Consider the following 20,142-nt stretch of genomic DNA (forward strand, 5'->3'; position numbering starts at 1 on the left):
GAGAACCCTGAAACCATTAAATGGCATTCAAAGCACGAACGTCGTTTCTGCAAAGGGTTCAGATCTGACTTAATCCCTTTTAGATGAGGTTAGGCTGGGGGTTAGACTCCTCTGGGGAAGGTTTTCATTTTGGAGCACGCTGGTACTTCTCAGCGACACTGAAATGCACAAAATGACAGTGTATATTCAAAGACACCAGGTATCTTTGCCTCTAAACAGGCCACCTATAGAGAAACCTAAGTGTTTGAATACATGGTTTGCCTGAATTGATTAAAAAGCAGTGACATTTACCTTGAGCTCTGCTTACATTAGAGAGATACATTGATTAACTCCAACCCAGCTGTAATAACCAAGGTTTTAGAGTTTAAACACAACCCACGGGTTGTAATTAAACAGTCTCAAAACCGTGCATGACCTTAAAGTTCCCAGTGCTGTGCCATTGTGTGTGACAGGGCTGTGAGTAATGTGATGAAAAGGAGATGTTAAATAGACTTTGGGCTGAACAAAGCTGGGACCAAAACAAGCAAACTGCTACCCTCAGACATTCCTTACGCAGAAGCAGGGAGTTAATTACATTGTTTTAAATGCTGCCTCTGCTCGGCTTGTAAGATCTCTTGTGAATAAACGTCTCCTTTATTAAGAGGAAGGCTGTTTGCAAGGCCAGCAATCGGTTTGCTTTTTCCACTCCTGGCAAGCACACGGCGGGCTCCTACCCTCTCCCTCCCACCACCAGGCCCGGGAGCTCTGTCCTCTTTCCCCAGCCCGGCAAGCCTGGAGGGATGGCGGCGGTGTCTTCCCGGGGGACAGGCCCGCACAGCGGGGCGGCCCTGCCCGGGTCCCCGGACCCTCAGCGGCGCAAGGCCCGACCGCCCTCTCCGTGGTGCCCCTGAGGGGCTGCCCTGGCGCCAGAGCGGCGCAGCGCCTGCCGCGTGCCTCTGCCCCGCCCGCGGCGCGCCCCCTGGCGGGCGGGCGGCTCCGCACGGGGTAAGACCCCACGCCCGTCACGCCGCTGCCACCCACACCCCCCTCAGGCGGCCTTTAAAACGAGGAAGTCCCTCCCCCCGTCACGCCTGGTGATTGGCCGCGGCGCCCGCGCGGGCGGGCGGCTATTGGCTGGGACTCCTGGGGTGGGCGGGGCGGCGGGCTAGGGGTGCTGCGGCGGGCGGGGGCCAGCCCGTCCCGGCCGTGGCGGCGGCGGGTGCGCGTCGCGGGGCCGGTACCGCGCCCGCCCGCCCGGGGCCGCGCCATGAAGAGCCTCAAGTCCCGCCTGAAGAAGCACGAAGCGGTCATCGGGGGCAGCGCGGTGGGTGCCGGCAGGGCTGGGATGGGGGACAGAGGCTCCCTCCCGGGGGCGGGGGCCTGCGCTGGCGGGCCGAGGGCCCGGGGGCTCCTGTGAGGGCAGGCGGGTCTGGGGGCTGCTGCGCTGTGGGAGCTGAGCCCCTCGGAGTTACCTGGGATGGAGCGGTGGGGCTGAGCGCTGCGGGCGGGCGGTGGGCGTGCAGCCCCGTGGAGGGGGTGGGCTGGGGCGGAGGGTGGGCTCTGCTGGGGGACAAGGCTGGGGGAGCTGAGGTGGGGTCTGAGGCCTCCGGGGGGTGGATGGGGCAGGAGGGCTGTGAGTCTGTGGGGTGTCCGGGAGCTGGGGTGAGAGGAGCAGAAGGGGCCGGGCAGCTGGGCGTTCCGGGGGGACAGAGCACGGGGAGCTCCGGCTCCCTGGGGAGCTGAGGCTTTGCCGGGGGACAGAGAGCATGGAAGAGCTGGGGTAGCCTTGGGGGAGGAGAGCCTCTGGCATCTGTGGGGAGCGAGCTCTGTGGGGCAGCCGTCGGGCAGCTATGGGGCGGCAGCACCCTGGCACTGGGGGCTGCTGGAGGAGTGGGGCTCCCTCGGGGTTGGAGTGCCAGGGCAGGCGGTGCGCCCCGGGGAGCAGGCACAGCAGAGAGGGCATCTCCGAGTGGGATGAGAACATGCACTACACGCGGCACCCAGCCCCCCGTTCAGCCTCCCCTAGGTGACCTGCAGCTCAGAAGACAAGCCTGCAAACACGTTACCTCTGCATTCAGTTTTGCTTTCTGGCTTCAGCAGAAATTAACGGGCTTTTTTTTTTTTTTTTTCCCCCTGTAAGAGCCTTGTGAGCTGGTGTTGAGCTCCGACTGGCAACCTGCCCTGGGGCTTGCTGAGATATGCGTGCATGGCATTGTCAGTAGCTTGTTCAATATTAGCAATTCCTGTGTCAAAATTGGAGCACTTATCCCAGTGCACAGAAGGAGGATTTGTGTAGAAAGTGGACAAAAAGCTTTCAAAGTGGCTAGTGACTTTACACAGTTGTGATTTCTGATCATCCAGTCTGGGAATACTGGGCCTGGGGGAGTTGCAACCTCTGGAAATGAGGTACCTTTGTGATGGTGCAATTTGTCTGTGTCTCATTCTCTACAGCTTCCAAGATCTAGGCTAGTGTTAGCTGGCTTTAAATGGCTTTATTTGGTTTCATTTTTACTTCATTCATCTCTGCAGATGACTTTTGATGAGAGAGGCCTTTGTGACTGAAGAAAGCTATATTGGGGAATTACTTTGTGTGGTAAATCATTTTTAATCGTGACCATTCAGTAAATGCTTCCTTGGGTGTCTGCTGTGGAAGTTGCACTCCTAAGCTGCTTGCTGTCTTGTGTGCTGATTTGCTAAACTTGGCACTGGCTACGTGAAATAGCGGAAAAGGGCAGGTTAATACGGTACTCTGACTTTTATCAGTTGTCTTTTAAGGTATTAACTATCTTCAAAATACTCCTGCACATTTGTCTTGGATCTGAAGCTATTACTTGAAAATAATAGCTCATTTGAAAGATATGTAGATATTCAGGCTTGTAAACTGCTGACTGAACTCATCTGACAAAATGACAGCTCAGTGTGCAAGTGCATCACCGTGCTGAACATTTCACTGTGCAAAGAAGTGATTCAGATGTCTGTTATGATAATTTGTCATGTGTAGGCTGGCATCCGTTTATGTTATTCATTAATTGTCCTATACTTTAGACTGTTTGTTATTTTAAAATAAGCCTACAATAATTAAATTTCAACAAACACTTATAGTGCCTGTATTTGTTTTTGAATGGAGATGGAGATTTTTTACTTCCATAGGTGGAGGCTCAACAAGCCTTTCTTTCAAAGCAGGTTTGAGCATTCTTAATACTTTTCAGAGATGAGGTTATTCTAAAAAACAAGAAGGGAAATCACTTTCACTGAGATCCCTTACAAACTGGGTTTTGTACCCATCATGTTCTTATTTCCTCTGTTTATTACGTATTTTGGTTACATCATCACTCCACTGGCTAATCAAGCACCAACTTATCTTCTATATGGGGAAAAAAAATCCATCCGCATGGGTGGGTGTTAATAGTGAGGCCGAAGTGGGGGATGACTGGGTAAAGCCAGGCCTCTGTTTCTGAGGGGAAGTGGGTGGGAATCCTGCCAGCGTGAACTTTATAGATCCTGGCTGAAACGAGTGTAAAAGAGTTGCCTGTTTGAGAAACTTCATCCCTCTCTCCTGTCCCCACCCAGTGCTATTTCCTGGGGGGTGGAGAGAAACCTAATCCCTTCATGCTTCTGAAAATTTTCCTTCAGGTTAAGGTAATAGTTACATGCCCTCTGTCTTCTGATGGTGACCTTTTGGAAATTGCTTTATTACCTGTCTCACAATGGAGGGAAGCCATGAAAGGCAGCAGAAAGTAAAAACAATTGTTATTACCAATTCTGCAATTATCTAGAATGCTGTGTTTGAAAATGGAGTTATCTGGTTTTGCCAACTCCAGCTGGCTGATGGTGCTTGGAAAATAATCTGAGCAGCCTGTTCAGTAACTTCAGTGCTCTGAATAGTGAGACAAATGCTTGTCACTTGCTGTAGTGTAGGCTGGAAACTTTAACACCAGATTCTGTGGAGCAGAAAGCCTTGGGGGCATGGTCCTCACTTTCAGTCAGAGATGATGCCCCATCCACCAACATTTACAAGATAGATTTTAATTAATGTAGTCATTCATATTGGGGTGACCACAGCAGCGTGCACTGCTAGTATTTCTGAGATTCCAAAATACATGCTGATACTTTAAATGCGTGTTTGTGATCTAGGTTGTGTTTAGAAAGTGTGTTCTTCCAGTAAAGTTAGAAATTCTGTCCGTAGCTCTGTGTACAAGAAGCAAATATGAAGTGCTCACTGGTTGGTTTTACTTGAGAAGATGATTGGGGAAAGATTGATTTATTGTTCTGCAAAGTTATTTTTATTTTAAGCCTTTGCTAATCGATTTTCACCGGTGAGATTCTAACTGTTGGCCTCTGAGGGGGGGAAGGTTGCCTACTTCTTTAACACTTGGGAAATAGCTGTGGAGGTGTTCCATTAAATTTGAGGCGTGTTATTTTATTAATGTGGGGCTTTTAACCTTTCTGTCCTTTGTGAAGAGGTCTGGAATTCAGGGAAGGGTGCTTCTGGACTGCTTGCCAGAGGATAGCTGCTTCCTGTGAAACACAGGGTTCTTGGCAGCGCTGGAGCACAGCTGAAGCTGTTATCACTGAGCAGTGGTGGGTCTGCATCTCTTGAGTTGTTTGCATCCTAAGATACTACATCAAAGACAGAGCTGGGGTGAGATACACACGCTTCAGAAATTAGCAGCACTGCCTGGAGCACCTGCCAGTAATGAGAATGAGCAGATGTAAAGCCACGTGAAAACTTCTGTCAATCCTTTCTCCTCTGGGGAAAAATGATGTTGGATTTATTTTATTTTTTTTAATTAGGAGAAACTGCACATCATCTATAATTAGCGGAAATCATTGTGCAAGACACAAAGGTAGACATCTGAGCACTTGCTCTGGTATGATGATCTGTGATTATTAAATTAATATCTGAACAAGTTGTGTAGTTAGTGACAGCTGAACTTGTTTAAGGTTGTGTTAACGCTTTTTCCTGTGGAGACTGCCCAATTCTGTTAAATGGATGACTGTTCCTCTGTGTAAGGAGTGGGAATTCTGTGGGTTGACCCAATAAACAATTAAACAACTGCTACTGCCCTGTCAGCAGCAGGGAGGGGAGGTACCACCTCTCATTCAGATTTGACTGCTTTTATTAAAGGAATGGAAGAATACTGTTTGTCTGAATTTGTGTGTACAGCAGAATAACTTTGTTTAAAATGGCTTGTAGCACCAGTGTGCTGTAGAATGTACATTAGTAACTGAAGGAATGAAGTAGAAGATGGATGTTTTTTAACCTAGTTTTAACCGAAGATTCAAGGTCACTTGTGCGTTGAACTTATGAAACAAAAGAAAAAACTTTCGTTGCTGGTGTCAACGAACAAGATTTTCATGGCCATTTAGTTGCGACTCTGCTCTGCAAAGACAAAACATTTTTTGTCAGCCACGCTGATCACAATGCTATGACCTATCAGCAGAACTTTTCCAGCGTTGCTGCTGTTGACCAGAGCAAAGATACTCTTCCCTCTCCCCTACCTCCCTCCTGTCTGCTGTGGGCAACCTCAGGTGACTTTACAATGCCATCTTCAGGCAACGCAGCCAAGAATCAGCAACACTATAATATTCAAATGCCAAGTCCTAGACTGGCTGTGGTTGTTCTTTAGAGTATGTTTGTGTTCCAGGAAGCTTTATTAAAGCTCGTGCTAATGTGCGTGTTCCTTGGGGAAAAAAAACCAAAACAAAACACCAAACCCTTTGTGATTCATTTGCATTTAGCTAAATAGAATTGGGTGCTTGTTTGTGTGATGTTTGTGGTTGATGTTGAAGAAACAGGAGGTTAGTCAAGACGGGCAATTTGTGGTTCAGCCTATTTACAGGTGCATTGTAATTTTCAGGCTCCTTAAAAAGGAGTGCTTATCAATGCTTTATCATTTTGGAATGTAGCAATTAAAAATATTTTAAAAATTGGAAGTGCAGTGAGTGCCTGTGTGCAAGTTAAATATCCTAGCTGATTTGCAGGCATAATTATGCAGATAAGGCTGTTTGGTTATCTGTTTTAAGTTTTTTCTGAACTTTTGTTCAGATACAACTTATGTAGTACTTTGTCAGTCATTTAAATATTAATATTTATCAGCAAGCAAATGCTTATAACATCTGAGAGACTGATGTCTCCATATTTTCATTACTTAATGGAAACCGAACAGGGTCGAGTCGGACTGTAACACTGAATTCCCTTCTCCATGCATGTGTGCTTGAGGCTGCTTCCCTGCATGATGAATGTAATAGTCATATGGTGTTTCATCACCCCCTAATATTTTTCTGATGCTTTGTTATTAATAAATAGAATTACACAAATCAATCGGTCCTTGCCTGAGAGCTCTGTAATTTCAAGCTAATGGTTTGCCTGGAGTCGGAGGAAGGCAGTGTGATAATGCTGCTTTTAATGGCAGGCAAAGGCAGCTGGACTCTGACCTTCCTGCTGCTTTCTCCCCATTTAAAGGGGAAATACTTTCTCCTGGGCACCTGTGGGGGCGAAGCCGGGCTGCAGCAGGACCCAGGCTTCCAGGGCTCCCCGTCTCCCATTATGTCTGTGGTGAAAGCTGTGTTGCTCCCCTTACTGTAAAAGGGTGTTATGTTCTTTGATGTGTGTAAGTCCAGCCCCGGTTCCCATAAAATTAACTTATCAGACTGTTGTAAAATGCAGCTGCAAAAACACTGGTATGTTTCCAGAGTGCATAATTAGTTCTCATCACTTTTATTGGTGTCCAAGTTGGTCTGTAGCTCAGGACTGAGAATTTGAGGATGTTTTATCAATAAAGTGCACTTGAGTGGTATGTTAGCAATGAAACATGAGGAAGTTGTGTTTAAAAACAAAATTGATTTTTTATTTTTTTAGGTGGCTTTGCATCCTTCAGGAGCTGGACACAGTTCTCTGACACTTTCACTGTATTTTGTGTGCCGTTGTGGTTATGCTGGTGGTTTTTTTTCCCCCCCTACTCCAGAGCCAAGCCGAAAAGAAACTGGCTATACTGTTAGGTACATGTCCCTCCTTGCAGGTGGAAATGTAGTTTGACACAGATTAGAGCCCTCATGATGGTTTTGAGAGGACTATTTGACATGTCACATAGTTAGCTAGAACTAGATTTGAATACTTTCTTGATACTTAATAATTTGATCTTGATGGGATGTACTAACTTGTAGTAGGAAGGAAAATGCCTTAAGAATAGGGTAAGATCAGGAATGTTTATGTTGAGGCTTTAGATGGTTACTGTTTGTTTTGCTTTAACCTGTTTGTTAGGAGAATATTACCTATATTAATTACAGGATGCAGTTGCATATAAACAAGCCATGCGACAGCATAACTGTTGTTATGAATTCTTGACAGGAGCATTTTGAGAGCAGTGCAAAACCAGAGTGGTCCTAGGAAGGCTGTTATTTTTGATCTCTGTTTAGACTAAGCCTTGCCCACTCTGTGGCATCCGATGGCTTTTTCCGTAGATGGAGAAATTGCAGTAAATAAGGTGGTAACATGACAAGTTTCAGCCAGCAGGTTCCCACATGCAGCAAGAGCCCTGTGTTCGAGCTGTGTCTGTTTTTCGCTTACGTAGCCTGAGCAGTACATCTTACTCTAGAACATTTGTATGTGAATACAGACATATCCTGATAATCAAGATAGGCTTATAAAATATAGATGCCATTTTCCCCCGCACTTGAGCTAACACTTTCGGAAGTGTTGTATCTGCAGTATTTTCTAGGCAACTGCAGGCAAGCCAAAGTCCACAAGGTAGGTGGGTATTAGCTGATTTGTGCCTGTACTGTAGGGGGAAAATACACCTGGTGCGTATCTTTAAAAATAGTTTAAATAGTCTAACCTAGTCTTTCATTTTGTCAGTCTATGCAGTCTTTAAATAAATCAAACTACTTCAAAAGCAACTGTCGTTTTGTGCCATATAAAATCGCAGGGCGTGTCTGTTCAGATGTTAGTTATGATCACAAATGTACTCTGACCTCTGTAGAACGAGCAGGAAAATTAAATGCACGGGTTTATAGATGTGCCAAGCCTACCCTTCTCACCTGTGTGTGGCTTACGTGACACATGTATGTTTTTCAAGTAACTCTCCTTTGTCAGTGAGTGTCTGCCTTTCTCTGTGGGAAAACTGCCTGAGACCTAAACTGAAAAAGATTAATATCTTGTGACAAAGATGGGCCTAAAATTAATAATTCTTAGTCTCTTCTTTGACAAGAATTGATTTATCTGATTGTCTTCTCAGACTTCAGAAACTGCAGTGTTAGTTTTATAACTGTTTCCATAAAAGTATTATGTTAGTGGTTTTTGTGTAGATAATTATTTAGGACCATTCATATATTTGTGAGCGCTTGCTGTAAGTGGTGATGGCAGTGTTGTACCAGAGCTCTTTGCTCTCAGTATGTTATGTGCTTATGTCACCCGCTAATGGCATTAGAGGAGGATGTGTCCCGTTTGGTTTTTTCCATTAATAGGATTATCTGCCTAACCCAGCAGTGACGAGGAGCTGTGTTCACTTTCACAGGTTTATGTCAGCTTTCAGGCTGAAAGGTTTAAGAGCTGCTTTGAATTACAACTGGTACTTCTGAAGTCAGTTAGATGACTGCTAAAGATTGTCCATGCTTTATTTAAATAGGCTGGTTATTTATGGAGTCGGTGTTCTGCAGCTGTGTAGGCAAAAGTGTTTAGAGACTCTGGATGAGTCCCAGTTCAGGTGGAAGTTTCTTGAGCAATACTATTTCAGCAACAAGTTAACTTGTCACAATTTTTTTCACTGCAGTATTAAGACCCGTATTTCTCGTGTCCCTGGCCCTGTATTGCCCTTTTTAAAAAAAGGTCATTCTCAAATGGGAGTTATACCTCTTGATTGTGCTCAGACTGGTGACCAGAAATCTCTTCTTGCTGGCATGAAAAGTCTTGTGAGTTCCCTTCCGGCTACTAGGTTTTCACTCCAGAGAATATTTGGGTTGAGAAAACTCTCAGCAGAAGAGCTGCTGGGATTAAAGGGTATTACGGATTGCTCTCCAGAGGCCTTCAGGGTTGGGATCTTCATTTGTCTGTCCTGTTTGGGTCCCCATAATCCCAGTATTACTTTTTCTTCTTGCATCTCTTGGGATCCCTAATGGAGCACTTTGCTCTGAGTCCCTCGGTGGGGACACTTGGGCGGCAGGGTGGGCAGTGATACTGTGCATGGCTTCATGAACTCTACCTGCTTTTCTTTTTTTTGGTTGAGAGGGAGAAGATGCTCAGTAGCTTCAAGCTCAGATTCCCTAAGTATGATGCTATGTTTGTTTATTGATAAATATATATCCTATAACAATAATAAAATTTAAACATGAACTTTGCTAATTGCTTCTCAGTTTTTTAGCTGTGTACAAATATATGTATTTTTTGTAGCCTCTCAGAACTACCCTTGCTGATAGCACCCCATGGCTTTCATTGCCAGCAACGGTGTGCCCTTCCACTGCCTTCAGTAACTAGAACATCTTGTCTTGCTTTGCTCGGAACAGTGAGAGTAATTAGGCTGGGTACCAAACATGCCCTGAGTGTAAATACCTCTTCTGGCAGTCATTAATGCTCTTGCCGCTCTCATATTTAAATACTTAATTATAATGATGGATGATGAACAGGTTTGTTTTCAAAGGTTGTAGTTTTAGAGTCTCCTATAAACTTTGACTCTGAACTATGCCATATATTCTTTTTAGTAAACAACCGATAGTGGTGATATTTTTTTATCTGCTGCCTGAATCAGTGCTGGCTGAGAGTATTGCGGCGTGCAGCATAGGAGGATGTAATGTTATGTGATGGTCCAAAGATATCTACCAGACGAGGACTGCAGATAGGTAAAGTAGCTTAACTTCTGATCTGCTAAATGTCTGATAAGACAAAGGGTTTCGGGTTCAGAGGGAACAGGAGGAGATAATTGCTCATGCAATGTGTAGTGAAGTTGTACAGTCCCTTACCAAAGGGTACTGAGGATGCTAAAAGCTTACCTGGACTTGAGGAAAAACTGGGTAAGTTAATAGAGCAATTCATTCAGAATTACTAAGCATGTAGGTAGAATCCCTCTAGCCCAGGAAGTTTAAATCATTGATTGAAAGCTAGGAGAGCTTTTGGAAGAGTATTCTGCGCTTGTTCAGTTTCTTTTTCTGAGCATGCTGGTGTGTGTGTATCTCTGCACCTCTCCCGAAGGCGTTACGATACCAGATGGAGGTACAGAGTGCATGCAGACGCCTAACATATCTGCTCACTACAAAGCCCTTAAACTGAGAGCACACCAGATACAAGCTGATAGGAACAAGTACTGCATTTGATCCTAGCCAGATGGTGGAGATGGGATGCTCCCTTATCTTTGGAGACCTGGAGTTGGGAAGAGTTCCTGGCAGGCTGAGTTTAGGAAAAACAGGTGCTCTGTGCTAAAAGAAATGGGCAGCATTGGCCTTAGCTAGGCGTCTGTGGTATGTTTGGCAATTTAGCACCTCCAGAGATCTGTGCTGCTGGTGGATCTGATGATGGTCTTTGTTCTGAAAAGCCAAATACGAATTAAGTTCCAAACTTCGGTTACACTGAAGGAATGCAACCCAAGTACACTTCATTGGTTTCTACCCTCTGAGCTCTCTGAGATACAGCCACCTTGGAGAACTATTTATTTGGTGTGAGTTTGTCGCTGGGCTGTGTTTACCAAAGCTGCTCAGGCTGCTGGAGCCATGAAAGCCGTGTTTCCTGAGCACTGCTGTCTCTGCCTGGACTGAGCTGGGCAGGAGCAGGGAATGCGGTTTAGCAATCCTAAATCTTGTGGTCGAGACTGTCATGGGAGGATCCTCAGCATAAAGGATGAGTGCAGCTCACAAGTCATGAGGAATGTCTGCAGGCAGATAAAAATGGAGACAAGTGAAACTTTTGGGTAAATAAATTGGAAAAGACGGTTCACCTGGAAGGCGTAGTCTTACCTACACAGTTTCTCACCAAGCTAATGTCAGTTAAGTGGTTTGGGTCTTTTTTTTTTTGCTGTTGCTGTCACTTGTGAAGTGTATTTAATTTTTTTCCAAAAAATGCCATTATTAGCTTGAGGAGCCAGACTTGGTTCTGGTCAGAGGATAACTTGAGAGGACATAGTCATTGCACTTTTTTGGAGTGGCTTTGTCACGTGGACACTAATTGGAGCAAAGTCTTGGAATGCTCTTTTGAGAAACATGTTAGTGCTGCAAGGCAAAGGGCTGAGGCTCGCAGCCAGTGATGTGGAATAGTTTAGAAGTTACTGGGAAAGGGTGAATTTGTGCAAATATGAATGAGTGAGTGATTTCTAGAATCTCTTTCCTGAGAAGACCCGTTTATGAGGTTATTTGCAGTCTCTTGTGTGTGTCCTCCAGGGTGTGCATGTATGTGGTTTTTCCGGCTGTGCACCATGTTTCTCTTCTGCAGACAGAACAGTGCGTTGCTTGTGGTGTTGACCTACTCCTCTAAATACGGCACTCAGGAGATCTCCATTTAAACTTAAAACTTGTGAAAGGAGAGTCTACAGCTTCCCTGCTGTTAATCATTATGCTGTCTATTTAATGTTTTGACAGTCTCTGTGACTCCTCTCATTTAACATGTTGGGAGACAGACTGGCAGCAGCAGTAAGCTGAAACCAGCTTCTATTCAGAATGGGTTTCATCACTGTAAAAGGAGATATTTTTTTTAAAGCAGAGGCATGTGTGTTTTCTAATTTAAAATCGGTTACATTTCTGTCAAAATAGGATCTTGCATTCCATCTGCTCGGCAGTTGTAACTGTCTGAAGTCTGATCGCGAGTCTGGTTTCGGCATTGTGGTGTGGTGGAATGGGAAAAAATTACTCCTGCAAGTATTTCAGTCCTCCTGTGTTATTAGTGGTGATAAGTATGACCTTCATTAATGTCAGTGGACAGTTAATTTGACTAACATGTTTGTTATTTTAAAGTGAGTGTTTGCATGTCTGCTGAACATAAAAACACCATAGTAGAGTTTCATGCATACTTGTCTCGTTAGTTAACATTAAATCTAAAATGCATTACTCAGGGCATGAGCATGCAGAGAATGTATTAATAGCTATTGCTTTCTATCGCTTGGCTATCAAGTACTGGGTTATCAGAAAATAGATCTGGGCTGATGAGACTGTCTACGTATTGTTTACAAGATATTTCAGATCTGGGCAATATTTACTTGTGAGTCTGACTCACTCTGGCAGTCTGTCACAACAGAAACAAAACCTCTGGGAGGGTTTTCCTGGGGACTGCTGGGGACAGGCTGAGCGGGCGGCCGGACCCACCAAGGGCTTCACCGCCTGGGCAGCCCCTGGCCAGGGGCAGCCCCTATTGTTTGAAGAGTTATGAAGTCTGAAGATGATCCTGAAGACAGGGAAAATATACTTGGGGATCCCAGCTAAGTGAAGGATGGACCAAAATGAATTCAGGGCGGTGGAGAGAATACGTTTCTCGAAGCAGCCTGTTTGAACTCTGGCTTGCCGCTTTGTGAGCTGCAGTGGTTTGTAACTTGATGCGAGATAAAGTGATCGCTTCTGGCAGCAAGAAGCTACGACTTCTATGATGACTTGTTGGTTTTCTTGTGCAGCAAAAGACACGGTAGGTATCTTGGATTTCATATCCATGGCAGTAGTGCAAAAATGTAAAAGCTTGAATTTTGTAAATGTTTTGTAACGGTTTCTTTTTAATCAATGTGTGTTATATCTGTCATTTATAACTCTTCTTGTGTGGAATTTTCCTTAAATGTGAAATGCTTAGGAGACAATATTTGATTTAGTACATCATAGGAAATGGATATAATTTACTTAATTTTTTTCCCTTTGGTTATAACACTTAAGATGATAGTATTTTTTTTTTTAAATCATGCTCTTGTTAATCAGGAGATTTATGAAATGGAAGGAAGGAATGGCTGGTGAAGGGTTTTCTATAGATTTAGGTGAGTTTGTGCTAGCAGGTACAAGCTGCAAGTATGGAACTCGGCAATCCAAACCCAGTGGCAGAAGTGCAAGGTGTGATTGCTTTCCTCTAAGGGTGTGAGATGTGTCATATGCAAAAGAATTGAGAGGGAGCAGAGCTTGATGCCCTGCATGTACAGTTTCTAAGGCATTTAAAAATAAAACTTGCATAACATAATGTTATATACATAACTTGCTGTGAACGTAATGCCACCACAACGCAATGACTTCACTATGCCAACCAGGCTGGCTTGGCTTTTAAGCTAATAAATGTTTTAATTGATTGACAAATTGGTACTGCACTTTAGCTGGGCAACACTAGTGATTGTAATTTCATTAGTTGTCTATTTTTATTCCTTCATGTCACTTTTAGCAAGTATTGTACTGAATAAGCTATTGCTAAGACTTCATGATTACCGTGAACTTGTTTATTATGAGAATGGGGACTAAAGATAATCATGATTACAACTCCATTATACAAACCATTCTACAGATGTAGGGTGGCGGTAGTGGGCTTTTGGTTTTGTTCTTTTTTTTGTTTCTCCTCTTTTACCTAGCAAACCCTGGCTCTGGTGCAAGGCGAGACCTTGCTGCAGCTCTTGGCTCTCGCGGCATTGAGAACTGGCACTGGCTCTCTTCATTGTGGATCTTCCACACTTTATTACATTAAATCTTGAAAAATGTTAGTCTTTGCTCGTAAGACAGTCTTAAGGGGAGGGTAGTTCTGTCTTGATAGAATGTGACTGGTTTTTTTAACATGAAGATTATATAAAGTTGCTTTTTTTAAAATCTGCTGTTGTTCTTGCTTTCACACGAAGACTGCCAAGACTTTTGCGTAGTGGGTTTCATGCTTAAAGGAGGTGGAGGAGTGTGTTGTGATGAACCCAACACGAAGGACAAGGCATTGATAAGCTGCTTTCTCACTTCAGGAAACAAAAATGTTTTCAGCTACTCTGACTGCTCTATTTTGGAAATTATTAGGTTTACCAGTTTTAACATTCTTTATTCAGTCATGCGTGGAATTTGTGATCCACTGTGATAGTAACTTCATGCACCTACAGGCTGCTTATGTCTCACTATTATCAGTAAATTCTTTTGCTGTATAGAGTTAGATTTGAATATAATACTCCTTTATAAGCCTTTTATCTTCTGCTGAAAGCTTCTTGAACATGAAGTCATCGGTGTCCAGCTTGGCCATGCTGTCTCTGTCACAGAACAGAATTTCCTGAAAAGTGTAAAGCAATTCAGAAAGGGTGGTTTAGGCAACAGAAGAGAACAAGCTCCCTCTTTTGGGGTGGGACGCTTGGCCTGTGGTCTGAAATTCTAAATTTGAAGTAAACAAGGCAAAAGTGGGGGGGTGATGAATGTCTGAGACTGAATGCGTGGTGGTCTATTTATAAGTGACGTGTACTTTCTTTGCAATCTACGTTGCTTTGGTAGTTGCAACTTGGTAAAGCGATAAACATTGAATTTCTTTCTTCTACAGCTGAATAGATGTTCATCCCTTAATTATTACTTTTAGTTGAATTTTGACCCATTGAGCAGTCTGACACAGGAGAAACTGTCCTGTTGCATATTTTTAGTGCACCCATTTGATGTTAAAATTTGAAAACTGCTTGGGACGTAGTGGAGCTGGTTGAGATCTATTTTTAAGAATGGCTGAATTCAGTGAGTTGAATTAGCAAGTACGTTTCTCTGCTGATGTCGTGGGTACCTACACTGACTTGCAGCACTTCAGCACTGGGTTTCATGCCGTGCAGAGTTGGGGTACTGTCTGGTGTCGTATCGGATCCGCTGCTCTCCCCTGCTGTGGGCTTGTGCCTTTCCTCCCTTGGGACCTGGCTGCTGGTGGCTCAGATCAGCAGTTCTCTCTGCCGTGGTTCAACGGCAGTTCTCTCCATGGATTTTTCTTACGGAGGGGCTTGTCGGGCAGCTGTAGGGCGAGCGTGCTCCCTGGCCCCAGGTGCATGAAGCAGGGGGCAAGTGGTTGGGGAGGGGAAATAGGGTCTCTGCTTCTTGCTTTTCTGGTGTTCTTTCATCAATTTTTGTTATGCGTTGGGCATGAAAAACGGTGTAACTTTCAGTAAAGCTGGGAAGCTCAGCTGTTCTTGATAAATGTGAACTTGGCTTAGAGATGGCTAAATTTAGTACATATTTCATGTGTTGCTGACTGCTGAATTCATGAAAACTGAAGTCTGCCATTGATCACATCTCATAATTGCCCTATTCAAATATCTCTTACAGCTCAGTCTCACCTGTTGAGTTCTCTGGCACCTTTACTATATAAGGGTTGATAGAGGGGAAAATTGTAGCAGCTGTGTCTTATCTGCCCACTTCCTTATGAAACAGTTTTCTTATGAATACTGAAAAGCTTATACTGGAGATGATTACTTAGATGGGAAGTTGTTAGCGGTGCTATTTTGGGCTCTGTTACTTGCAATTCCTCGCTTATCTGTTCCTTTGTGTTGCATTTTGTTTATTAATTTTTAAGTTTTGAGACATGGACAGATATTTAATATATATAGGAATTAAACGCTTGATTGTTTTATTTAGACTACTGTAATTCAAATGACTGACAATAAAGATGGTCAAGAAAACCTCCAGTTTTCATATAGTTAATGGAGTTAATTGACTTGCTGATGTGCCCTCCCTGAAGGGCATGAGACTGAGAAGAGACAGCTTTTCAGATATATAGGTGCTGCAGAGGAAAGGAAGGGGGAGTTCTTAATGTGGCAGGTAGAGGGGCCAGGAGGAGATGTCTAAAGACAACCTGATATGAGAAACTCTCTGAAAAGTTCATTTGAAAATGAGGGTAGGGAACTACTGTCTGTGGCTTTAGTTTCAGTTCTATTAGAACAAAGCAGAATGAGGAAAACCAAAGAGGTTTGATCCTAGAGGTCTCCTTTAGGAGCAAAGCGACTTAACTAGACTGTCTCAGAGCACTGTACATTCAACACTAACAGCCAGATTGAAATGCTCCAGTGATGTTATCCATAAGTAACTCTAAACATCTTAACAGGTACAGCTCTGTAAACAAAGATATTTTTTGTTCCATCCCTCCCAGGTGCATATGATTCAGCCTTTTATTGAAGTTCTTTTAGTAGATCAGTAGTGTACCATAAGCTCACTTGCTTCTGTAATGCTCTTTTATACAGCTGAACACAGACTGGAACAAATATGATGACAGGTTAATGAAAGCAGCTGAAAGGGGTGATGTGGAAAAGGTTTCATCAATTCTTGCCAAAAAAGGAGTCAGTCCTACTAAACTGGATGTGGAAGGGAGATCTGCGTAAGTAACTTCCAATACTACAATAATGGTGTCGGGAAGCTACTGAAAGTTATTCAATTCCTAAATCTTGCTGCTGCTCTAAAAACTGTTTAATGTATAAATCTATACGATGCATCGTGTTGGATTCTAGCCTCATCTAAACTGGACTACCAGATAGCTAGAACATCAAATTCTCATACTATCTTCTCTTCAAAGTGAAGATCAGTATTTAAATACTTGCTCTTGCCAAATTTGAATGTTAGAGAGAAATGGAAAACATGTTGGTTTTTCACCTGGCTCGCTGATTCAAGGTAAATAATGATTCCTTCTCCAAAAAGTCATCTTGTTCCTTGCAGTAAAATCTGCAAAACTCTTAACTGGAGTTGGACACTGTCCAAAGCTGAATTTGTGGTGTGTAATGCTTTCAGTATGTAGCTGTTTGCTTTGACTTTCCTGATCAATAATACCCCTTTTTTTTTTTTTTTGTATAAAACAGCTATACTTAAGCAAGGTATTTTCTATTTTTAGATTCCATGTTGTAGCATCAAAAGGAAACCTGGACTGCTTGAACACCATCCTCATTCACGGAGTTGATATCACAGCCACTGATGCTGCAGGTAGGCTTCCTCAACTAACTGCAACTTGCAAAAGTTCTCATCGTGTTTTTTAGTTTGGAGTGATATTAAGCTAAACTATAGGAGAGATGTTCTTCCTTTCTGTGGATTTCCCTGTGGTGGGCAAAAAAATTATCTGTGTGACTTGTTGCTGAAATTAGGGGAAACTGGTCGTGTCCAGTAGTGTAAGTTCATGAACGCCCCTGACGTGCAGCAGAACTTGTGAACTTCGGCTTCGTGCTGCTCTAACTGTGTATATAGTCTGCTCCAGGCTCACTGGAGAGATCAGTATTCCTGGTTGAGAATAGCAGTATAAGAACTGTTTTAAATGAATTCGTGTTCATTTAAATACTAAGTGTATTTACTGAGACTTGTGAAGTACTGTGTGCAATGGGGATTAGAATTAAATGGTATGGTAGGTGTTGTGCACCCATACTGAGCCCTCAAAACCTCAGCGTGCCTCTCTGCTACCTTCTTGGTTTGTGTGTGTGAGATCAGAGCTTATGTGAAAGTGTTATGAAAGAGGTAATTCAAAATGGGTGCTAATTTTGCCTCAGACTGTTTACCTCATAATTTAACACACTTAACAAATACTGCTTTAATTTCAGCTTCATTACAGAAATAATCTAGCCTCCTTTTGTATGACAGATTTTTTTTGAATGCTTGTGTGGAGTCATTTGCAGTATTTTGAGATTAATTTCACTATTCATTAACCTGAATCCTTGGTTGCAGGTTGTCTAAAATAAGAAAAGACTGTTTAGCAAATAGTGAAGTATATATGAGATAGACGACTTAGATACAGTACTAGCGGAGTTAAGGGGGGAAAAAAGTGACCATTGTATTTAAAATGACGTGGATGTTCATCTAAACTGTCTCTTGGGAAATCAGTCCAGCAGTCTAATGACATGTGTCTTGATGTTTCATATGTGTAACGTGTGAGCAGTAACGAAGTGTATGGAATTATGGAGGAGGCAGAGGACAGTTTTTTGTTGAGATGAAATAAACTGTGCTAATGCTTTAGTGAAGTACAGATCAATTTCTTATGAGTTAGCATTATGTGATTAGTAATAGACTTTGAGAAACAACATAAGAGTGAGTTTATTTGCTATTTCTAACTGCATGTTCAAAATGGATCCTGAATTGATGTTGATCTCTCTTTTTAGGTAGAAACGCATTGCACCTAGCTGCAAAATATGGACATGCTTTATGTTTGCAGAAGCTGTTGCAGGTACTGGAAAATACAACTTGTCTGTTACGGTTTTTATTCTTGAGAATAAAAAAGGTACTCTTAAATATACTGATTTGAAATTAGGATATGCCACTCATCTCCCTTTTTTTCTTTTTAAATAATTACATTCTCTTGAAAAAGTAAGATGGTCATGGGGAAAAGGCCTTTTCATATTGAATAAGAAGTTGTGGCTGAAAGAGTGCCAAAATAAAGAAAATAAGCATCTTTTCCCCTATACATACAGACCATCAAATCAAGTTGTAGTTTCTACCTCTTAAAGGAAAATGGAGTTGAATGTCTTTGAAAGACTAGTGTTCCTTTTCTGAATGCATTTGCATTTAGGAACAGTGACACTGAAAGGTCTGCTCAGGAGTAGTGTTTTCTTCAAAAGATGAACATTTATATCCATAACTAATCTTTCATTAATGAAACAATATTGAGGGGTTGTCTTAGGTTTGTGTGATTTTTATTTTTTCTTCATTTATTCCTGGACAGTTTATGCTAATTTGATATTTATTTATTTTGTTTAACTTCTACTGGGATCTCTTATCTTTATTCGATGGATGTCTCCATGCAGATATAAATGGCACATTTTCTGTGGAATGCCAGAACTAGTAGTGATACTGGTAGTGGAGGAGTAATGCCACGTAGCGGAGAATCTTAGCCATAGTGAATGAACACTTGAAAGTGTTTGTGGAAAGTCTGTGATGAATTGCACGCATTTTCTTGCACAGTCTTAATTTAATTCCACAACTTTTGATCAGTGTGTTTAGAGCACTAAAGTGCACGTACCCTTAGCTCTTTCTTTCACCTATGTTGCTATATTTGTAAACAACCACCTTACTTATTTTTTTCTTAAATCACTTTTTATTGCTTTAATTCAAACCTCAAAAGATTGTAATGTTTTGTAAGTGCAATCTGAATCGTAACTGATAACCGGGGTTACTTATTTTAACAGTACAATTGTCCAACGGAGAATGTGGATCTTCAAGGAAGAACTGCTCTTCATGATGCAGGTAAAAGGTTTTACTTTTCTGGTATCTGTAGTATGAAATCTAGGTTCAATTAATGAATTAATTTTCAGAGGGGCCAAATTATTCTCTTTTAATTTTGGTGACTGTAGTAGGAGAAAATGTTTTATGTTGTCATGACATTTGTCCTCAATAGCAAACTCATTAACTGACTTAGAAGGGGTTATAGGTCTCAAAGTCTCTTCTGATGCCCATAAATTGTCTAGTAAAACCTTAAGCAAGTCTCATGAGCAGTGTTTCAGAGCAATGATGTTAGTAGGTTAAGGTACCTTACTCTGGATTGTCTGCATCCTCGTTACACTATGCAGTGGCTTGAACAGTAGTGTTTGATTTCTTTCACGGGCTTTTGAGACGGTTGTGTGAGAACTAAGTCATAGAGCCTTGTCATGCTTTACATTCGTTACATGAATTTTTGTGAAACAAATACACCTGAGGAGGTGTTTGGGGTTTCATGAAGGCGGATTTCGGTAGTATAACTTGCTCTTTGTTTTCTCTTGAAAGCTATGTCAGATTGTTCCTCTAGCATACAACTACTGTGTGATCATGGGGCCTCAGTGAATTCAAAAGACGGAGTAAGTTGCTGCTTATAGCTCTCCTGTACAAACCCCATCAGAGTTCTTGTGCTTTCTCTGCATTCTTTCCCTTTCCTTATTTTTTTCCCCTCTTCCTCTCTTCAGGATGGGAGGACACCTCTAGTGCTGGCCACTCAGATGTGTCGTCCCACAGTCTGTCAGCTTCTGATAGACAGAGGAGCAGATGTTAATGCCAGGGACAAACAAAACAGGTAACGCATGCAGAGAGGTGTCAGAATGCCTGCTGACATTTAAAGGGTAGAAAGCTGTCCCTTGGCTTTCAGGCTACAGTATCAATATACTAAATTCAGTGGAAACCCATGACTCAGTTCAGAAGTACATGTGCCAATTCAATAATGCAGATAAGCTTGGCCTTTTCTTATTGCTTGTTCTTGCATATAAAATACCTATAGGCTTGTTACTGCCAGCAGAGGAACAACAGTCGGGTTTTTTTTAAAGGTTTCTCTGTACAAAGCTGCATCTTGTACCCTTTGGGATCAAT

The 20,142-nt window shown here is 42.7% G+C and overlaps 1 protein-coding gene across 2 annotated transcripts in view; it reads left to right on the forward strand.

Moving 5' to 3' along the window:
- The first annotated feature begins 1,158 nt into the window (after window positions 1–1,158).
- The window catches only part of UACA (uveal autoantigen with coiled-coil domains and ankyrin repeats), a 34,407-nt gene continuing 15,423 nt past the window's right edge, over window positions 1,159–20,142 (forward strand). The window contains exons 1-7 of one of the 2 annotated variants that reach the window (XM_074599689.1): window positions 1,159–1,303; window positions 16,083–16,216; window positions 16,724–16,812; window positions 17,973–18,037; window positions 18,996–19,053; window positions 19,570–19,640; window positions 19,746–19,852. In XM_074599689.1, the coding sequence (XP_074455790.1) occupies window positions 1,247–1,303; window positions 16,083–16,216; window positions 16,724–16,812; window positions 17,973–18,037; window positions 18,996–19,053; window positions 19,570–19,640; window positions 19,746–19,852 (581 nt within the window). In that variant the 5' untranslated portion in view covers window positions 1,159–1,246. The remainder of the gene's footprint in view (window positions 1,304–16,082; window positions 16,217–16,723; window positions 16,813–17,972; window positions 18,038–18,995; window positions 19,054–19,569; window positions 19,641–19,745; window positions 19,853–20,142) is intronic. The other variant, XM_074599688.1, reaches the window with a different exon arrangement.

Source organism: Larus michahellis, chromosome 9, assembly GCF_964199755.1.
Source record: "Larus michahellis chromosome 9, bLarMic1.1, whole genome shotgun sequence".
NCBI lineage: Eukaryota > Metazoa > Chordata > Aves > Charadriiformes > Laridae > Larus > Larus michahellis.